Source organism: Podarcis liolepis (genome assembly GCF_965112155.1).
Source record: "Podarcis liolepis genome assembly, chromosome: 16".
Lineage (NCBI taxonomy): Eukaryota > Metazoa > Chordata > Lepidosauria > Squamata > Lacertidae > Podarcis > Podarcis liolepis.
In genome coordinates this window covers 32,421,995-32,443,095 of record NC_139567.1, presented here as the reverse complement: position 1 = coordinate 32,443,095, position 21,101 = coordinate 32,421,995, and the positions used below count along the sequence as shown (strand labels likewise).

The window sequence follows — 21,101 nt, the reverse complement described above, 5'->3', positions numbered from 1 at the left end:
GGTCCATGGAGTCACGAAGAGTCGGACACGACTAAACGACTAAACAACAAAATAACTTCCCTTGATCTGGACACCAGACTTCTGTTGATGAAGCCCAGAATTGCATTATCTTTTTCTTTTTTCTTTTTCTTTTTTGCTGCCGCATCACACTGTTTACTCATTTTATGCTTGTGGTCTACTAAGACTCCTTAGATCCTTCTCACATATACTACTGGCAATCCAGGTGTCCCCCATCCTATATTTGTGCAGCTGCTTATTTCTGCCAAAGCGCAGAACCTGACATTTGTCCCTATTGAATTTCCTTTTGCTTGTTTTGGCCCCAGTTCTCCAATCTGTCGAGGTCATCTTGAACCCTGATTCAAAATTTAACTACTTTACAAATCATGCTTTAGGAATGAGAACATTAGACCAAGCAGATCGCACCAGCTCCGTTGGAGCATAAAAACCTGTGAACTCCAAATGGGAAAACTAAGCAATGGCGCAGAACAAATGGTTTGTGACTGACTGGCTTCTGTCCACGCCTGAGTGCAGAAAATAGCAAGGTCTTTTTTAGTAAACAGCAGCTCCTTGGCCTCTGCTGCCAGGGCAGAATATGCTCGGCTTGCTAACAGTCCCATGAACTGACTGAGTCTCTGGGAGGTCTGTGGTGCAGCCAGGACTAATCTGATGATACTCTCCTTCCTTGCACTCTCTCCCGCCTCCAATCCCGGTTCTCTTACGGGCTTTATCAAATTAACAGGCTTAGGTTTAAACACTGAGTCAACACACTGCCATTCCCCTGCCTCTCTACACAAGCTAATGAGGAGAGAGGCCTTTCGAGATGGAAAGAACAGGTCACTGGGATGTCAAAATAAGCCAGGCAGCGAAGAGTTATTGCCGCAGGAGATGTTAGGAGGAAGAGGCCCAGCCAGCCCATTAAAAGCTAATCCCTTGCGGAGGTGGCAGATGTGAAGAGTCTCTCGCAGAGCTGACTAATAAACTCCAAATATATAGTTTGGAGGAGGAGGCAGGTGAAAGAGGATCATGTGAAATGGTGGAACTGGCAGGGAAACTTGAGGTGGATAAGTTTCCCTAGTAAGAACCAAATACAGTGGTACCTCGGGTTACATACGCTTCAGGTTACAGACTCCGCTAACCCAGAAATATTACCTCGGGTTAAGAACTTTACCTCAGGATGAGAACAGAAATTGTGCAGCGGCAGCAGCGGGAGGCCCCATTAGCTAAAGTGGTACCTCAGGTTAAGAACAGTTTCAGGTTAAGAACAGACCTCCGGAACGAATTAAGTCCTCAACCCGAGGTACCACTGTAAGGGTCGGCTGGATCAGGCCCAATGGACCATCTAGACAAGAACACTGTTCTCACAATGACCACCCAGACACCTGTGGGAAACCCACAAGCTCGGACACCAGCACAAAAGCCCTCTCTCCCCCTGGCGTTTTCAGCAACTGCTCCGAAACCTGGAGTACGCTTGCTCCAGAACTCAGAGGGCTAAGCTGGCTGGGGGATCCTGCCAGGGCCCTGCCGGACTTATGCTGCCACGCCAAGAATGCCCCAGGGAACTCCCAGCTGACTGAATGCGTGAAATGGCCATGGCACTGCAAGGCTTCAATAGTAAAATCTGAACCTGAGCTACTGCATACTAGCGTGCAGCGCCAGAGCAGATTAGGCAGCGCTGCCTCGGTGGGGCGCCTCAGGGACAAGATTCCAGGCCCCAGACAAGTTCAGTCTCCCGGGTTTCGGAGGGCAGCTTTACTGAGACATTTCACAGGCAATCCTGGAAGTCCTGGCAAGCGCAATGACACACCCCACAGGCATTGGTGCACCCTGCGCTATGTGATGGGTGGGGAGGAAAGGGGAGTCGCCCACGGCCAACAATCGCAGCCACATGGCCATCACCACCGAGACCTTTGCTGGAAAACACCCCTTCTTTGCACTGACAGCCCCCCACCTCCAAATCACAAACCTACCCCAACTTCCTAGCATACAGAAAGGGTGATTAAACAAGGGGCAGTATGGTTCCTTGGCTCAGCCTGGTTGTAAGGATCTCCTAGATACAGTGGTACCTCGGGTTACATACGCTTCAGGTTACATACGCTTCAGGTTATAGACTCCGCTAACCCAGAAATAGTGCTTCAGGTTAAGAACTTTGCTTCAGGATGAGAACAGAAATTGTGCTTCAGCGGTGCAGCAGCAGCAGGAGGCCCCATTAGCTATAGTGGTGATTCAGGTTAAAAACTGTTTCAGGTTAAGTACGGACCTCCGGAACGAATTAAGTACTTAACCTGAGGTACCACTGTAGTCAGACCATTAACGGGGGCGGGGGGCAGTGAGGATGCTCAGTCCCTCCGTGTAATGCATGATTTACAATCCAACACCGAAAACAAGCCCAGGGTTAAAGGAAGAGGGGGCTCTCTCTCCAAACACTTGCCCTCCCCCCCCGTTCGTTTCTCCACCCACCCACATTCTTCCCCCGATATTCCTTTTCAAGCGGCAGCGGCGGCGATATGATATCATCTTTACATTTCAATTAGGAACGAAGGATTAATTCATGCAAGTAGGTCAGGAATCCTTTGCCTTGGTGCAACGCCGAGTTGGGAGAATCACAGCTGCAGCATCTTCGCTCGAGACGCGTTTGGGGATGGGCTGGGAAGGGGACAACGAAACTTTCTACGAAAGCTGCGAGACAGGGATGGGCAATGTTGTTTTTTCTTCCTGCTAGGGGCTGCAATTCCTTGGGGGAGGGGATCTGCTGGAGCTGCATGTTGGCGGCAAGCAAGGTCAGTCAGAAGGTGAGGTCGGAGCGCCCCAAAGGGGTGAAGTCACCCCTTTCTGCCCTGCTTCTCTCTTTCTCTGCCACTCAGGGGCGGAGGAAGGGGGATGCGGTGAGTGCTGTCTGTCCGGGGGTCCCCACTGAGCGGGTGACAAAATGCACTCACCGCAGGGCCTGCAGCGTGCTCTAAGTCATGTGTCTCTCTTGGGAGAGACACGGTGGCTTGGGCGCATGCAGGCTCCACGCTGGCCAAACAGTCTGCCCACTGCCTCCCCCCAGCTGTAGGTAAGCTGAGTGGGAGGAGGCAGGCAGACTCTGGAGGCCCCACGGTGCACCCTGCCCCTATGGGCGGCTTGCCCCGCCCTCGCCCCTATGGGCAGCTCGCCCCACCCCTATGGACGGCTCGCCCCTCCCCAGGTGCCTGAGCGGCTTCCTCCGCCGCTGCTGCCACTCCCTACTCTTTTTTCTCTACCTCCCACTGCCCCTTCTTTCTCTACCACCCCCTTCTCTCCCTTCTCTTGTCTCCCTTTACTCTTCCTCTCTCTCTGCCACCCCCTCCGTTCCTCCTGTCTCAAACCCATTGCCAGAGTAGACAACACTGAGCTAGATAGATAGACCAATGGCAGCTTCCTAAAGTATCACAGAATTATGGAATTGTAGAGTTGGAAGGGGGGGCCACAGGTGGCGCTGTGGGTTAAACCACAGAGCCTAGGACTTGCCGATCAGAAGGTCGTTGGTTCGAATCCCCGTGACGGGGTGAGCTCCCATTGCTCGGTCCCTGCTCCTGCCCTTCTAGCAGTTCGAAAGCACGCAGTGCAAGTAGATAAATAGGTACCGCTCCGGTGGGAAGGTAAACGGTGTTTCCATGTGCTGCTCTGGTTCACCAGAAGCGGCTTAGTCATGCTGGCCACATGAGCCGGAAGCTGTATGCCAGCTCCCTCAGCCAATAAAGTAAGATGAGGACCGCAACCCCAGAGTCGGCCACGACTGGACCTAATGGTCAGGGGTCCCTTTACCTTTACCTAGAGTTGGAAAGGACCCCCCCTCCAAGGGTCCAGCCCTCCTGCAGTTCAAGAAGCTAAAGCACCCATGACAGATGGCCATCCAACCTCTGCTTAAAAACCTCCAGTGAAGGAGAAGCCACAACCACCCGAGGGAGACTGTTCCACAGTCAAACAGCTCTTACTAGTTATCTGCAATTCAGGAATCCTGCCATCCCTGAGTAGACTCGATCCACCAACCAGGTTAACAGCCAGATGCACAGACCCATTGCAAAACCTGTGCACTCTAGATATTTTTCTTAAAATATTTCATTTTGATATATATGAATCTCCTTGTGTGCGTGTGTAAATATACAGGATCGCATCTTCAGGCTCATTATTCATGTATTTATTTATACTTCTCCATCTATCTTTGAAGCCAAGGCTGGCTTCCAGTTTCTTGTCCTTGGCTGCCACTACAAGCCCCGCTCACATTTCCCTGGGTGGAAATTCCACAATCCTGTCTTCCCTCTTGGACCTGTGACTTGGCCCTTATTGAAAGTGCCAGAAAACCACTAAGCCAGGATGCTATATCTGCCCACTCAGAATGGGAGGAGCTGGGTGTAGCCTTTGCTGTGGGAGGGAAAGACTTTTCTCTCATGTCAGGCAGGACATATACAGAGTGGCTGGTAGGGGAGAAAAGAGGAGAAAAACAGATAACCAAATGGTGCAGCACTCATTGGGGGGGGGGGACCCTCTAACGTGCTAAAGGTCAGCGATGCCTAACTTGGTAAATGTTAGCAATGGCTAACTTGGAAAATGACAACAATGTCTAACTTGGTAGTGTCAGCAATGACCGGAGCAATGAGTCATAATCTCACTCCTTCCAGGGGCTCAGAAAAATGCCAGAGTCAACTGTGCTCAATGCTGCTGCGAGGTGAAGCAAAACCACTTCCTCTGGTCCACAATGAAGAAGAAGAAGAGTTTGGATTTGATATCCCGCTTTATCACTACCCGAAGAAGTCTCAAAGCAGCTACCATTCTCCTTTTCCCTCTTCCCCCACAACAAACACTCTGTGAGGTGAGTGGGGCTGAGAGACTTCAGAGAAGTGTGACTAGCCCAAGGTCACCCAGCAGCTGCATGTGGAGGAGCGGGGAAGCGAACCCGGTTCCCCAGATTACGAGTCTACCGCTCTTAACCACTACACCACGCTGGCTCTCTCTGAGAGGTAGTGAGAATGCAAACTTGTGGGTTAAGAGCATCAGGCCAAAGACACATCTTGTCCAGCATCCTGTTCTCACTGTGGTGAACCAGAAGCCCCAATGGGAAGTCTGCCAGCAAGACCTGAGGGCAACAGAAGCCCTTCTCCTCACTTGGGATTCCCAGTCATCTGCAGCAACCTTGTGCTCCACTGCGACCTGCAAAGCTTACTTACTCTTCCGGGAAATCCACCGGCTTGTTCTTGATCTTGTTGTGAAGAGCAAGGATAAATTCATCAATGAAAGGACACTGCAAAACAGAGCAAAGACAGAGCAAAGGTTTGCATGCTTTTGTGAATCCTCCGCTTTAGCCCTCTCCTTTGCACTTACAGACTAAAACTCTATAACCAGTCCCAAGGAACCCTGAGAGCTCAGCTCTGCAAGGAGGCTGGGGCATTCCTGCCAGGGGTGCCAACTTGAATTAAAATATTGGGGGTGGGGTAGGTCACAAGATGTGTCGCACACACACCATTTGAATGGCAACGGTCATCAACTTCGAGGGGGACCAGCCCCCTCAAGTATTTTATTGGGGTGGGGTGTGTGAAGAGATCTTGGCCCCTATGATTCCTGCAGAGAGATTCTTAGAACATCTTCACACAAGACGCTTTTCAGTTCCACGCTTAAGAACTGCCTTCCTTCTCCATCATGAGCCTGCCTGAAATTTATGTTCTTTTTATAATTTGCTCAGGATTCTTTTATCTAATCATTTGGCAATTAGTAACCATCATCAACAACAGCTCCAGAAAGAAATTACTTCAGGCCATTAATCAGCCTCTGGCTGATTAATATTCTGCAGCCTGATAAATGTGTTTGGTGGGCACTGTTTTGTTCTTGTTTTAACCATTTACTTTTGTTCTTGTGTTTTTGCTCTCTGAGATCTTGTGATGAAGGGCAGCATATAATTCTAATAAATGATAATAATCTGCTGCCCCTGTGGTTCCAGCTGCCTGAGGCACCTGCCTCACCTTGCCTCAAGGGTGGGCCGGCCCTGCCCCAATCACCACCACAAAAACCCGTCCCCCTTTTACAGACATCTTACCTTTCCATACACAAAACAAAATAGTGTGATCCCCATGGCCCAGACATCTAGTGCCTGAAAAGAAGCAAACAGATTTTTAAAAAATCAGATCTCTGGGGGGGTTGCAACAAAATGTTGTGGTATGAAGCACCCCCACTCAGGATACTCCACCTCTTCCCCATTTCCCCATTGCTACCCTCCAACCCCGGTTACAGCCAGTCAGCATTTTGTGGCCAATGAGCATGCTCAGCTCTTACTGGGCTCTTATTGGGGTCCCCTCCCCAAGCGGGGTCCACATCACATAAGCAGCATCCTACCTTCCCACTGAAGCTCTTCCCAGACTCAGAAAGGGCTTCAGGGGCCATGAAGGCTGGAGTCCCAGCAGTGCTGGAGAGCTGGGCATCGCTGCCCTCAAACTGATTGCTCACTCCGAAGTCGGCAATTTTGACGTGCCCGTCATCCCCCAAGAGCAAGTTGGAAGGTTTGATGTCCCGGTGGATGATCTTCTGGTAATGTACTGAAGAGAGGTGGAGAGGAGAACTTTTATAGAACCTTTATTCTCAATCAGTAGTGGATAATCCTTTTAGTTTTATATAGCTTTATTATCCCTTTTGTCCCTCCAGGCAGTGACATTTTATAGTTTGCATTTTTAATTCTTTGTTTCCTTTTTCTCTGGTTTTTTGTTGTTTTGTTCCTGTTTGCAATTTTTTGCTGCTGTGCACAACTCAATATACATGAGAGAGACTTTCTGTTCACGGCTGCGAGTGAAAGATCCCGATAACTAAGAGAGATCTGATCCTCTCTCCAGATGGAGGAGGGGCTGTAGCTCAGTGGTTAGAGCACCTGCACTGAATGCAGAAGGTCCTGCTGTTCTGTACAGTTCTTGTACTGGGGTATTGCTTAGGGGTTTTTTGTTTTGTTTCAATTGTTGTTTTTTAATATTAATGTTTTGCATCTTCATTTGAAATCTTATTTTAATGTGGAAATTGTTCGATTTGGTTGTGTAATTTCCAGTGTTTCAGTTCTTGTTTATGACTACCTTTGATATGTTTGCCATTACATACTTCTTTCTTGCATAAGCTGCCTTGAGGATGGTTTTAACTATGGGAAGGCAACGTAGAAACAACATTATGTATGTATGAATGTATTCCAAGGGCAGCTGTGCCATAAATCAAGGTAATTTCAGCCTCAAGGCAAAGACTCTGCACCTCTCGACATGGCAGGTGTACAGAGTCTGAGGTCAGTTTCTTTTGCATAGCCATCCCCTTGCAGCAAAAGGGAAAAAAAAGTTTTTGGTGCATGGATGTGACCTGCATCTCTAATGCCGCAGCAGCGCTGCTGCAGTGCCCAGCTTGCAGTCTGCCAGTTTGGGTAATGGGACAAGGTAAAGAGGGCAAATTGCCAACCAACACATGGAGAATGTCAACAGAGCTATGTGAGCAGGTGTGTGTGTGTGTGGTAAGTCAAACAAATAAATGAATTCATTACGAAAAGGGTCCTGCTATGTTATCAGTCAAAACAGTTGGTTTACGGATGCTTGAGGAATTCCATCATTGCAAATGCCTGCATTCCTACAACTTCCTGGGCTAAGGCTTGGATCAGACCCTACTTAGCAACTGTTTCTTAATAATAATAATAATAATAAAATAAATTTTATTTATACCCCGCCCTCCCTGGCCAGAGGTTGCTAACACCAATAAAATCACAGTTTAAAAAAAAAAAAACACAACATGATAGGGGGAAAAGAAAAGAAAAAAACCCCCAATTTAAAATACAGGTTCTTGCTGTTTTCTTGGTTGCATGATCCTAGCAAATCACGCAGCCTTTCAAATTACGGGAAATGGGCTTTCCACTAAACATTAGGCAGAACTTTCTGACAGTAAGAGCTGTTTGACAGTGGAATGGGCCACCTCAGAAGGTGATGCGACTCTCCTTCACTGGAGATTTTCAAGCAGAGGTTTTGCGAGTTCTGCATTGCAGGGAGTTGGACTAGATGGCCCTTGAGGTCTAAAACTAATCCAGAATGCAGCAGCTAGACTGGTGATTGGGAGCAGCCGCCGAGACTATATAACACCCGTCTTGAAAGACCTACACTGGCTCCCAGTACGTTTCCGAGCACAATTCAAAGTGTTGGTGCTGACCTTTACAGCCCTAAACGGCCTCGGCCCAGTATACCTGAAGGAGCGTCTCCACCTCCATTGTTCTGCCCGGACACTGAGATCCAGCGCCGAGGGCCTTCTGGCGGTTCCCTCGCTGCGAGAAGCAGAGTTACAGGGAACCAGGCAGAGGGCCTTCTCGGTAGTGGCCCCCCTCCCTGTGGAACGCCCTCCCACCAGATGTCAAAGAGAAAAACAACTACCAGACTTTTAGAAGACATCTGAAGGCAGCCCTGTTTAGGGAAGCTTTTAATGTTTAATAGGTTATTGTATTTTAGTGTTTTGTTGGAAGCCGCCTGTCAGGGAACTGACATCGGAGCCAGAGGCGGAGGCGAGGCTCTCAAATGATGCTGGAGAAGGGCCCAGCAGGGGGAGAGGCGGATCACCAGCTGGGGAAGGAAATCAGCGTAGCACCAGGGATAAAGGGGGGCAGATGGGGGAATCGGCGAGGGGGCTCCATGACTCCTCGCCGGAGATCAGCGAGGAGAGCATGGGTCCTCCGCTACCCACGCCCTCCCTGCGCAGAAGACTTCCGTGCAGGGAGAGTAGGAGGAGACTTGGAGTCAAACAACTTTTATGCTGGAAAGGGTTTAAGAAACGGCCACTGACGGATTCTGCCAGCGACTGAACAGCCACGAAGTGTAGGGCTGTCCAGACAGAAAAGGTTTAACAAGGCAAACTAGCCAGGAGTGGCACCAACTTGCGCACGAGTAACCCCTACATTTATTACACCGCCCAGAGTGGCTGGGGAAACCCAGCCAGATGGGCAGGGTATAAATAATTATTATTTATTACCATTGAGGTCCCTTCCAGATCTCCAATTCTATCATTTTTAATTGTCCTGACTCTGGGAGGGATGACGTTGATGACTGACAGGAGGGTTGTTCCACCCACCTGAGACCCCCGCGCAGCATTTCCCAAGGGCACGACAGCTAGCGTGCCAGTACTCTTCCCCTTATAACACATACATCTTAAGAAACTGGGGAGGGCAGGGAACTGAGACCCAGCCTTCGTTTGGGCTCACACCGGGCAGCTTCTCCACCAACAGAGAGCCAGTGCAGAATGAATCATGGCTTCTGGCAGGAGCTGATCCGAAGAGCTGCTTTGGCAAAACGTTCAGCTAACAAATGGGCTCCCAAGTTGGTTGTGACAGGTAATCATTACGTGCAGGAACAAGCATGAAGGAGAGTTCAGCTCCTTGCTCAGACGCATCCTTGGTATATAGGATGCTTTCCTGTCGCCGCTTCTGTCAAGGTTCCCAAGGGGACGGAAAAACAACAACGCTACTTCCCATTGTCATGAAAACTTAGAATCATAGAGTTGGAAGGGACCCTGAGAATCATCTAGTCCAACCCCCTACAATGTAGGAATATGCAGAGGTCCCATACGGGGATCAAACCAGCAACCTTGGCATTACAGTGGTGCCTCGCAAGACGAAAAGAATCCGTTCTGTGATTCTCTTCGTCTAGCGGTTTTTTCCTCTTGCGAAGCAAGCCCATTGACGGATTAGCGGATTAGCGCTATTAGCGCTATTAGCGGCTTTTAGCGGCTTATCTGCTGATCGGATCAGCTGATAAGCGGCTTAGCGGCTTAGAAAAAGGGGGGGAGGAAAAAAACCAGCAGGAACTCGCAAGACATTGTCGTCTTGCGAAGCAAGCCCATAGGAGATTCGTTTTGCGAAGCACCTCCAAAACGGAAAACCCTTTCGTCTAGCGGGTTTTCCGTCTTGCGAGGCATCGTCTTGCGGGGCACCACTGTATCAGCACCACGCTCTAACCAACTGAGCTATCCACTTGCACAACTACTATTTATTAGACGGCCTTCTCAGCAGTGGCGCCCTCCCTGTGGAACTTCAGAAAACATCTGAAGGAAAGTTTTTAAATGTCTGACATTTTATTATTTTTTAATATTTTGCTGGAAGCCTCTCAGAGTGGCTGGGGAAACCCAGTCAGATGGGAGGGGTATTATTATTATTAAAATTATTATTATGGGACATCTTTGCCCTCTCTTCCTATTCTTCCTCTCTCCCTCCCTATTTTCCCTTCTTTCAATTTAATTTTTTTTTTTGTGTGTGTGTGTGTATCTTTACTAATATCAAGGCTTGCAGTTTTGCAATTTGAACAAATCATAAACAAGCTCCATTTTTACACCAGCCTCATAATTCAATCTACCTTCTCTTATTCCTGGCTTAGAGAACCTTTGGCCTTCTAGATCTTGCTGGACTACAACTCCCATCATCCCTGGCCACACTTGCTGGAATGGATGGGAGTTCTGGTTCAGCGACACCTAGATGAGCAATTTTCAAATCAATTCTTTTTACAGGGACCTCTGAGAATTGTAGCTTTATGAGGGGAATACAGGGGTCTCCTAACAACTCTCAGCACCCTCAAGAAACTACAACTCCCAGAAGTCTTTACGGGTTTTTTTGCAAGGGGGGGGGGAGAAGGAACTACGACTATTTAAAGCAGTAAAAGGTAAAGGTAAAGGGACCCCTGACTGTTAGGTCCAGTCGCGGACAACTCTGGGGTTGCGGCGCTCATCTCGTTTTACTGGCCGAAGGAGCTGGCATACAGCTTCCGGGTCATGTGGCCAGCATGACTAAGCCGCTTCTGGTGAACCAGAGCAGCGCATGGAAATGCCGTTTACCTTCCCGCCGGAGCAGTACCTATTTATCTACTTGCACTTTGACGTGCTTTCGAACTGCTAGGTTGGCAGGAGGAGGGACCGAGCAACGGGAGCTCACCCCGTCGCGGGGATTCGAACCGCCGACCTTCTGATCAGCAAGCCCTAGGCTCTGTGGTTTAACTGTGGTTTAAAGCAGTACCACAGTGCTTTAAAATGTTTCGTGCAAATGCGACCAGAGAGAGTAAGTTTGACTGACTGAGATTATAGATGAAAGGAGGAAAGAAAGCTACTGCAAATGTCTGAAATGAAACCTCACAGCCTGTTTTCTTTCGCTGGCATCTTCATGCCTGGAAGCCAGCAGCCTGGGAACCACACAGATTCCACCACCATTCAGGGAGGGAGGGAAGGGAGGGGGAATGAATGAATGAACACATGCACTTCAAGCACAATGGCACATCATGCCGTCTGCCGATTCTTGCCGCATTATATTTGATCAGCAGAGTTGCTTGCCGCAGTTCAAGGACAAAGAGCACTCCATAAGGCGCTGCCGCCACAGAAACACGCTTTTAGCTATCGGCTTCGCATCACAGCATCTGGAGGGGAGGAATGATTTAACACCCTATCAAAAGAAATCTGCGGGGGGGGGAGATGTAGGGTGGGGGGAATCTAAAGGGAAGTGAAGACAGCGGGGAGAGGTCACAGGAGCATAGAAAACTGCCTTCCACTGAGTCAGACCAAGTATTTGTCAACACTGACTTGGCAGCCGCTCTCTCTGGGGTTTCAGGCAGGGGGACATTCCCCAGCCATAAGACAGGAGCGAGCCTGCAGTCAATCGCAAGGAGCAAGTTGGAGTTAACTCTTTATTAGCAGAAAGAGGACCTGCACAGGAGTGTCAGGCCTAATGACCATAGCAACTCATCTCTGGTAGGTCTTGCTAGACTGGTGACTGGGAGCGGCCGCCGAGACCATATAACACCGGTCTTGAAAGACCTACACTGGCTCCCAGTACGTTTCCGAGCACAAAAGTGTTGCTGCTGACCTTTACAGTCCTAAACGGCCTCAGCCCAGTATACCAGAAGGAGCGTCTCCACCTCCATCGTTCTGCCCGGACACTGAGGTCCAGCGCCGAGGGCCTTCTGGCGGTTCCCTCGCTGCGAGAAGCCAAGTTACAGGGAACCAGGCAGAGGGCCTTTTCGGTAGTGGCACCCGCCCTGTGGAACGCCCTCCCACCAGATATCAAAGAGAAAAATAACTACCAGACTTTTAGAAGACATCTGAAGGCGGCCCTGTTTAGGGAAGCTTTTAATGTTGAATAGGTTATTGTATTTTAGTGTTTTGTTGGAAGCCGCCCAGAGTGGCTGGGGAAACCCAGCCAGATGGGCGGGGTATAAATAATAAATTATTATTATTATTATTATTATTATTATTATTATTATTATTACCCTCCATTAAGCAGTTGCTGAGACTGAAGGTCCCGTCTTCTCACAGCTGCCCAAGTCGCCTCCTCTCCAAGCTTTCCCCCAAGCAATCGGAGACTAAGCCTGCATGGTTGCGTTTCCTGTGTTTGCTCCTCCCATTTCATGCCTCTGCTGGTCCTGGGAGACCAGCAGGGAGGGGAGCTGCTCACAGCAGGAAGGACAGACACCCATGACTCTGCATCAGCCCGACTCATCTCTGTCTCTTGGCCCCTCTCTAGCCTCTGATTATGGACTTCTTTCTGCCACAGACTCTCCCCACTCACTAAGCCCTGCTATCTCTTCAAAACCTCTTCATCCAAGTCCTCTCCCTCTTCTCCCTCTGAACCACCAACCACGATCCGAGTCTTTTTCCCTTGGTGGTTCCCCAGCTGGCTACTCCCACCATTCCTCTGTGTCCAACCAGTCCAAGACACCATACCTGTCTGTAGATGCCATTGGGGACTGGATCTTCCTGTATACCTGAAGAAGCGTCTCCACCCCCATCGTTCAGCCCGGACACTGAGATCCAGCGCCGAGGGCCTTCTGGTGGTTCCCTCATTGCGGGAAGTGAGGTTACAGGGAACCAGGCAGAGGGCCTTCTCGGTAGTGGCTCCCGCCCTGTGGAACGCTCTCCCACCAGATGTGAAGGAAGCAAGCAGCTATCTTATCTTTAAAAGACATCTGAAGGCAGCCCTGTTTAGGGAAGTTTTTAATATTTAATGCTGTATTGTTTTTAACACTCGATCGAGAGCCGACCAGAGTGGCTGGGGAAACTCAGCCAGATGGGCGGGGTATAAATAAATTACCGTATTATTATTACAGTGGTACCTCAAGTTAAGTACTTAATTCATTCTGGAGGTCTGTTCTTAACCTGAAACTGTTCTTAACCTGAAGCACCACTTTAGCTAATGGGGCCTCCTGCTGCTGCCGCGCCACCAGAGCACGATTTCTGTTCTCATCCTGAAGCAAAGTTCTTAACGTGAAGAACTATTTCTGGGTTAGCGGAGTGGGAGTGCGTAACCTGAGGTACCACTGTATTATTATTATTATTATTATTATTATTATTATTATTATTATTATTATCTTCAGCATGCAAAGCAGATGCCCTGCCAATGAACTATGGTCTCTTACTTCAAGTAAAGCAAGGCTCTAGTCCTGATTATTCTGAATAGAGGGCTGCTTTAGAGTGTAGGAAGCTGCCCTATACTGACAGAAAGAAAGGAAAATTGACATATCTGACTTAGGCAGAGCCCCTATGTCAGGTAAACCAGACGGGGGTCGATGGCGGAGCCCTCAGGAACCCAGGGGGTGTTTATAGCTGGGTGCTTCCCTTTAACACCGAGGTTGGCATGGAGTCAGAGGTGGACATAGGGGAGCACGAACAATGGAAGGTGAGAGGAGGGGGTCTGTGTGTGCCAAAATTAGGCAGCACACAGGGCGCTGCTGACATTGTCTGCCACTGTTGGAGTTTGGGAGCACCGCAGCAGGACTGAGCTTGCGAATCGAGGCGAAAGTGAGTGACTGCGGTGCTTGCAACCTCCCTGTGGTTTCATCAACAGTCCACACACACACACACACACACAAACACACCGCCCTTTCTTCTTCCTAAACTTGCTTGTTCAACCGCAGATTAAAACACCTCCCTTGAGGCTGCTGAGCTGCCCGTCTCCACATTAACCGCCATGGGCTTTCCTGGACGCAATCAATAAAGGTGTTACGATTTGTAGGAAGGAAGCAGTGAGCAGGGGGGGGGGGGAGCGGGTGGAGAAATTGATTCTTCCCCTCCACCCTGTACTCCTCACTGTAACAAGAACAGCTTGAGCCTTGCAAAGGGTGTGGGGGGGGTATTTTTATTTTTTTAAAAGGAATGAGGGAGTCTAGACAAAGGAGAGTAATCATTCACACATTACGCCTTTTCTGTAGCTTTGGGGAGAGTTCTGGCAAGGTCAGCCTGGCTTTTGGAAGGTACCTAACATAAGGTGACCAGATTTCCCCCCCAATGAATCCGGGGACACTTTTCAACTTCAGTCGAATTCAGTGGATTTTGTCAGGGGACTGATTTGTAAATCTGGGGACTGTCCCCGGGAAACAGGGACATCTGGTAACCTTAACCTAACAGGTGGGGACCCTAAGGATCATATCCAACTGCTCTGAGTAGACTCACCGGAATTAATGAGCCCAAGTTAGTCCATTACTGTTAATGGGTCTACTTTGAGAAGGAATAATACTGGGCACAACCCTGTGTTGCAACAGAATTTAAGTTCTTTTTATAAGCCTTAAAACACACACACACACACAGTTGCATTTTTGTTTTAGAGGCTCTTTTGCACAGGAACCCTTAAGAGCTGTTTCCAGTCAGTGTAAGAAATATTGAGCTAGATAGGCAAATGGCCTGACTCCAATATAAAGCAGATTAAGGTTGAGGAACTGGATCTCGCTGGTGGATCAGAACCTTATTTCCTCCTCCATCTCCATGGGCCAACCTTGACAGGCGGGCAGAACCACCCACCTGTCATTAAAACAAATGTCATAACGGACACCTGTCAAAGTTCAAAAGAGGTCACTGTACAGTGGTACCTCGCGTTAAGTACTTAATTCGTTCCGGAGGTCCGTTCTTAACCTGAAACTGTTCTTAACCTGAAGCACCACCCCAGCTAATGGGGCCTCCTGTTGCCATTGCGCTGCCGCTGCACAATTTCTGTTCTCATCCTGAAACAAAGTTCTTAACCCGAGGTAATATTTCTGGGTTAGTGGAGTCTGTAACCTGAAGCGTATGTAACCTGAGGTACCACTGCACATGCCAATCTGCAGTTACAGAACCCAACTCTGAAGATGTACCTTCAGCTGATAGGCAACCAGGAGTGCACCTTCTAAGAGCTTTATCTGAGAGGTGATTTGATAGTCACCTTCAAATACCTTCAAGGCATTGTAGGTCTGGGAACATTTATTGTCTGAAACCCCGGAGAACCACTGCCGGTCAGTGTAGGCAACACTGAGTTGATGGATCAAAGGTCTGAGTCGGCAGGCGCCTATGTTCCAGGGGCCTTCAGATACGGAAGGTGGATGTAACATAGCTGGAAACCACCAGGCCTATGCTGTGCCAACCTCTCACATATTTCCAGAAGGGCCGGGAACAATCTAGAAAGCAGGTCCTAGGCCAGCTCCAAATATGCTTCTGGAGGCTGCAGAATGCAGCCTACCCCAATTTGTTTTTGGGTGCCCGGCCACCCGAATGGCATGGAAACGTGTCGTTTTGATACTCACAGTATTCAATGCCCAAGACGATGTCCCTTAAGTAGAGTCGGGCCTGTTCCTCGGTGAAGGGGGTGTCACACGGCACTTCCATGACAGGCCTAAAAATGGGGTAAAAAAAGGAGAGCCAAGAAAGGCCTTTTCATATCATCACATAAGACCAATCTGGGAAGGACATGTTCATTGTGGAGCTGCAATCAAACCTGACTCCCTCTATTCTCCATGGAAATCCTATTACATTTATACACTGCTCAACTTTTAGAAAAACCCTCTCTAAGTGTTATAAAATACTGATAAAATCCACATACTTATAAAACCTACCCAGTCTCAGTCTTATTATTATTACTACTGCTACCATTAATTAAATTTATTAGTCGCTTTTTTTGCAACTCAAAGCATGTTACAATTTCTTAAGCAAAAAGCAAACACCTAAGTACATTAAAACCAGCATTTTATTTCATTTTATTCTTTAAACCTACGCTACCTAAAGGAGTGTCTCCATCCCCATCGTTCAGCCCGGATCCAGCTCCGAGGGCCTTCTGGCGGTTCCCTCCCTGTGAGGTGAGGTTACAGGGAACCAGGCAGAGGGCCTTCTCGGTGGTGGCGCCTGAGCTGTAGAATGCCCTCCCATCAGATGTCAAGGAAATAAACCCATTACCTAACTTTTAGAAGACATCTGAAGGCTCTTTAGGGAAGTTTTTAATGTTTGATGTTTTATCGTGTTTTGAATATTCTGTTGGGAGCCACCCAGACAGCCAGATGGGCATGGTAAAATTAAATTATTATTATTATTATCCCGCCCATGCAAAAAGGCCATATACGGTTAGAAACCAAAGACCCAATGAAGAAGGAATGTTTTTTGTCTGGCGTCTGAAGCTATGTTATGATGGCACCAGGTGAGCCTCCCTGGGGAGAGCAGTCCACAAATGGGGAGCCACCTCTGAAAAGGCCACTTCTTGTGTCGCCCACCCCCCAGGCATCTCATGAAAGGGGCACACAAAGAAGAGCCACAGTTTATGATCACAGAGTCCAGGTTGGTTCATATGGGGAGAGGTGGTCCTTATAGCAGCACTTGGAATTGAGAAACTAACTAGATCTGAATCTGGAAACTAACTGGTAGCCAGTGCAGTTGGGCCAAGATTGGTGTTACATCCTCAGATTGTCTTGCCACATTGAGCAACCTTGCCACTAAAATTTTTATACTCAAGAATAGACCTACCGGATGGTATTCAGCTAAGTTTGACTTGGAGCATACTGACTGAAATTAATGAAGAAGTAAGGCCTCTTAATTTCAATAGGTATACTCCCGAGTAAAGCTTAGTTGAATACCACCCCATTTAGATGTATTTATTTAATTTATTTCATAAAATGTACAGTGGTGCCTCGCAAGACGAAAAGAATCCGTTCTGTGATTCTCGTCATCTAGCGGTTTTTTCTTCTTGCGAAGCAAGCCCATTGACGGATTAGCGGATTAGCGCTATTAGCGGCTTATTGGCTTATTGGATCAGCTGATAAGCGGCTTAGCGGCTTAGGAAAAGGGGGGGAAAGGAAAAAAACCACAGGAACTCGCAAGACATTTTCGTCTTGCGAAGCAAGCCCATAGGAGATTCGTTTTGCGAAGCACCTCCAAAACGGAAAACTCTTTCGTCTAGCGAGTTTTCCGTCTTGCGAGGCATTCGTCTTGCAGGGCACCACTGTATATACCTCGATTGTAGAAAAAGCCTCAAAGTAGATATGATTCATACAGGCCCATTCATTTCAATAGGCCGACTCGGAGAATGACTAATGGATGCAACCCATTAAATAATCAAAAAAATAAATAAATCCTTGTCCGCTAACGTGCCAACACTTGTTCTTCACGCTTTACATTTTCAAGGAAGGAATTCAGGCGATGATTAACATTTTTATGAGGAACGGGAGATCTATGGCTGACTCAGCCACTGCTATTACTTTGTTGACTGCTTAAGCACTTGAAATAAGTCTTGGCCAACCTGGAAACCCTCCCAAGAAGCTTTGGAATACAACTCCCATCAGACCCAGCCAGCACTTCTGATGATGGTGCTGATGGGAGTTGTAGTCCAAAACATCTGGAAGGCATCAGGTTGGTTGGAGCCTGAGGAAACATCCAACTTAAAACATCTTTTGGACAGGCCTTTGGCCGTTATCTAGCAGTCAGGTTCAAGCTACTTACTTACCCCTTCCGCAGGAGGTCAAACACTGGAAGAGATGGAAAAGGGAAAAAATAAAAATAAAGGATGAGCTTGATTAACCACCTGCCTTTTAACTTACTGAGGCTGCAAGGTTATACACACGCTTATGTTGAACGATGTCCTATAAGAATTCAATGGATTGTGCTGTGGCTGAATTTACGCCACCTGTTCTCCATACAGGTGCATGCTCAGTGGGCATGGAACACCGGCCAGCTGTTATGGGCATGGGGGACTGGAATGGAGTATCCTGGAAATGGACGTGGGTAGCTGAGTCGGACCCTGAACCGGAGAGCTCTATGAAATAATATTCTGTGCAGGTCCCACTTCTATAAACTGCTCCAAGAGAATCACAAAGTGGGCGTGACCTCAAGGAACATCCAATCCAACCCTCTACAAGGCAGGAATCACAGCTAAATACCGTATTTTTCGCTCTATAACACGCACACGACCATAACACGCACGTAGTTTTTAGAGGAGGAAAATCCGTAGGCATGCCACCCGTAGGCATTCCCTCCATAACACGCACAGACATTTCCCCTTACTTTCTAGGAGAAAAAAAGGGAGTGTTATGGTGCAAAAAATACGGTAATTTCTGACAGGTGGACCTTCAGCTTGCTCTTGGGCTGGGGACACGGCAACCTCTCAAGAAGTTAAACCCCCCTCTTCAAGAAACCAATAAAACCCACCAGAAGAATGAAAATGAAGCACAAAGCATGCTGATTATCTGTTGTGGGAGGGATCAGAAAATGCGAGGAGAGGAACGGAATGGAGCAACCTGAAGGGAGTCATGGGTGGCTGGCTGAAACACTAAACAGGGGTAACCGCACGCTGCGGCATTTTGTTGCAGGTCCCACTTGCAGCTGCTCCGCTTGAAACTCATTTGCCCCACTTGATCACACAGCTCATCTGTATTTCCCCCCCACACACAACGGTTTGCCCGCAAATAACCAGTGCCGATCAACTACGTTTTCCTAAAAGATGGAAATACCTACCCATGTACAGGTTGTCTTCTGCGGGGTCATCTAGTACCTGGAAGGAAAGAGATTTATTCAAACCTTTGGGCCTCCTCAGATCACAGGCCGAGGGAAGGAGCTTACGAATGACAGAAAGATGAGGATATCATTCTACAGCACAAAACATGGATCTGTTTTATCCTGTCCTGGATCCCCTCGCAAGAAGCCTGGGAACTGTAATCTGAATGAAGGTGCTGAGATTGTTGGTAAAAGAGGGCTGAGGGATAGTGCTACAGGAGAGTAGGAAGGGGCAAGTTTCTGCCCTGTGGGTGTTGCCATCTCAAACCTGACACAAGGGACAATGGAGGCAAACATTTTGGGGTGTCTCCACCGTTGGTTTTACTCATGAGCAGACCCACTGAAATTAATGGACATGACCAAGTAAGCGTCATTAATTTCAGTGGGTTTACTCCCAGTAGAATTTAGACGGATATAGACCTTAGAGTGCAAGAACATAAAGAGGCCACATTCACACCATAGATTTAAAGCACTACGATGCCATTTAAAACAGTCATGGCTTCCCCCAAAGAATTCTGGGATCTGTCATTTGTGAAGGGCGTGGGTGGCGCTGTGGGTTAAACCACGGAGCCTAGGGCTTGCCGATCAGAAGGTTGGTGGTTCGAATCCCCGCGATGGGGTGAGCTCCTGTTGCTCGGTCCCTGCTCCTGCCAACCTAGCAGTTCAAAAGCATGTCAAAGTGCAAGTAGATAAATAGGTACCGCTCCAGCGGGAAGGTAAACGGCATTTCCATGCGCTGCTCTGGTTCGCCAGAAGTGGCTTAGTCATGCTGGCCACATGACCCGGAAGCTGTACGCTGGCTCCCTTGGCCAGTAAAGCGAGATGAGCACCACAACCCCTGAGTCATCCGCGACTGGACCTAATGGTCAGGGGTCCCTTTACCTTTACCTTATCCCACCTCCCAGAGCTACAATTCCCTAAGAAGGAGGGTTGATTGTTAAACCACCCTGGGAATTCTAGTTCTGTGAGAGGAACAGAGGCCATCTTACAGTTAACAGCACCCTTAACAAACCACAACTCCCAGAACTCTTTGGGGGAAGCCGTGACTGCTGAACTTACCTTAGTGCTTTAAATCTATGGTGTGAGTGTGGCATTAGTTGCAATGGCGTGCGGAGACTAGCAAGACTATACAGAAAAGATGGGTTTTTAACTCTTGTTTGTCTGTGGGACTGGGGAACAACATTATAAACGTTGCAGTCCTTCCCAAAGAGGGGGAAATCGCAAAATGTCTGGGGTTGTTTCCTGGAGAGCTTTCCTCAGAACTTCGCCACATTCAAGAGAGAGAAAGGTGCATTTTGATCTGGAAGCAGCAATAGGATGTAAAATGAATCTGATCTCTGAGACAGTTTTAACAAAAGGGAGTTGAGTTTTGAAACTATTTTCTTCTTTATGTTCTTTAGCTTCCTTACAAGTAAAAGCCTGCCCGAGAGGACACATACGGCCCCTGTTACATGATCCTGCACGCACCATTTGCAGGGATGCTTCAGGGTCAGGGATGCGGGTGGTGCTGTGGTCTAAACCACTGAGCCTAGGGCTTGCCGATCGGAAGGTTGGCGGTTTGAATCCCCGCGACGGGGTGCGCTCCTGTTGCTCTGTCCCAGCTCCTGCCAACCTAGCAGTTCGAAAGCACATCAAAGTGCAAGTAGATAAATAGGTACCACTCCGGTGGGAAGGTAAACGGTGTTTCCATGCGCTGCTCTGGTTCGCCAGAAACGGCTTAGTCATGCTCTCCACATGACCCGGAAAAACTGTCTGCGCACGAATGCCGGCTCCCTCGGCCAATAAAGTGAGATGAGTGCCGCAACCCCAGAGTCGTCGGCGACTGGACCTAACGGTCAGGGGTCCCTTTACCTTCAGGGTCAGACACACAACAGAAACAAACAAACCTCAATCAGCTTGACAACGTTGATATGGTCCAGTTTCTTTAAGATGGCTATTTCCTGATAGATCCGCTCAAGGGGGGCCATGGGCTTTGCCTGTCCCCCGGCAGCAGCTTTCGATCCTCGAGGCGGAGGTCGACCTTTACCCAAAGGAACAAGACACACCAGTTCACACTTTAGTTAGGAGTAGTTTTCCTTGTCTCCTTGTATGCTCATAAAGTTGTTGTCCTCCCAAACTAAGTATCGGCCCATATTGGCCCAGTTTTGCACCTTCCTTGAGAGTTTTTGCCTGGCTGGACTGTGTCCTTGAACTCCCAGAGTGCCCCTTGTTTGCCTAGATGGAAGTGTGTGCCTGCCCTACCTTCAGATAAGCTCCCCAAGCCATAAAAAGGCACAGATACTTACGTGGAAATCCATACTGTTTCAACAGCTTCTTTTTGGAGAGGACTTTCATGGCCTGTA

General features: G+C 48.4%; 1 protein-coding gene across 5 annotated transcripts in view; it reads right to left on the bottom strand.

Annotated features, from left to right (window-relative positions):
• CAMKK1 (calcium/calmodulin dependent protein kinase kinase 1) overlaps nt 1–21,101 on the bottom strand; it is an 85,459-nt gene that overhangs the window by 16,294 nt on the left and 48,064 nt on the right. For all 5 annotated transcript variants that reach the window (XR_014519983.1, XR_014519984.1, XR_014519985.1 and 2 more), the window contains exons 5-12: nt 21,045–21,096; nt 20,646–20,779; nt 18,721–18,757; nt 17,714–17,735; nt 15,531–15,619; nt 6,346–6,545; nt 6,050–6,103; nt 5,187–5,260 (exon numbers count right to left, since the gene is read on the bottom strand). Coding sequence is in view for 2 of the 5 variants with exons in the window: in XM_083479316.1 (XP_083335442.1) it covers nt 5,187–5,260; nt 6,050–6,103; nt 6,346–6,545; nt 15,531–15,619; nt 17,714–17,735; nt 18,721–18,757; nt 20,646–20,779; nt 21,045–21,096 (662 nt within the window). In the remaining 3 variants the exon portion in view is untranslated. The remainder of the gene's footprint in view (nt 1–5,186; nt 5,261–6,049; nt 6,104–6,345; nt 6,546–15,530; nt 15,620–17,713; nt 17,736–18,720; nt 18,758–20,645; nt 20,780–21,044; nt 21,097–21,101) is intronic.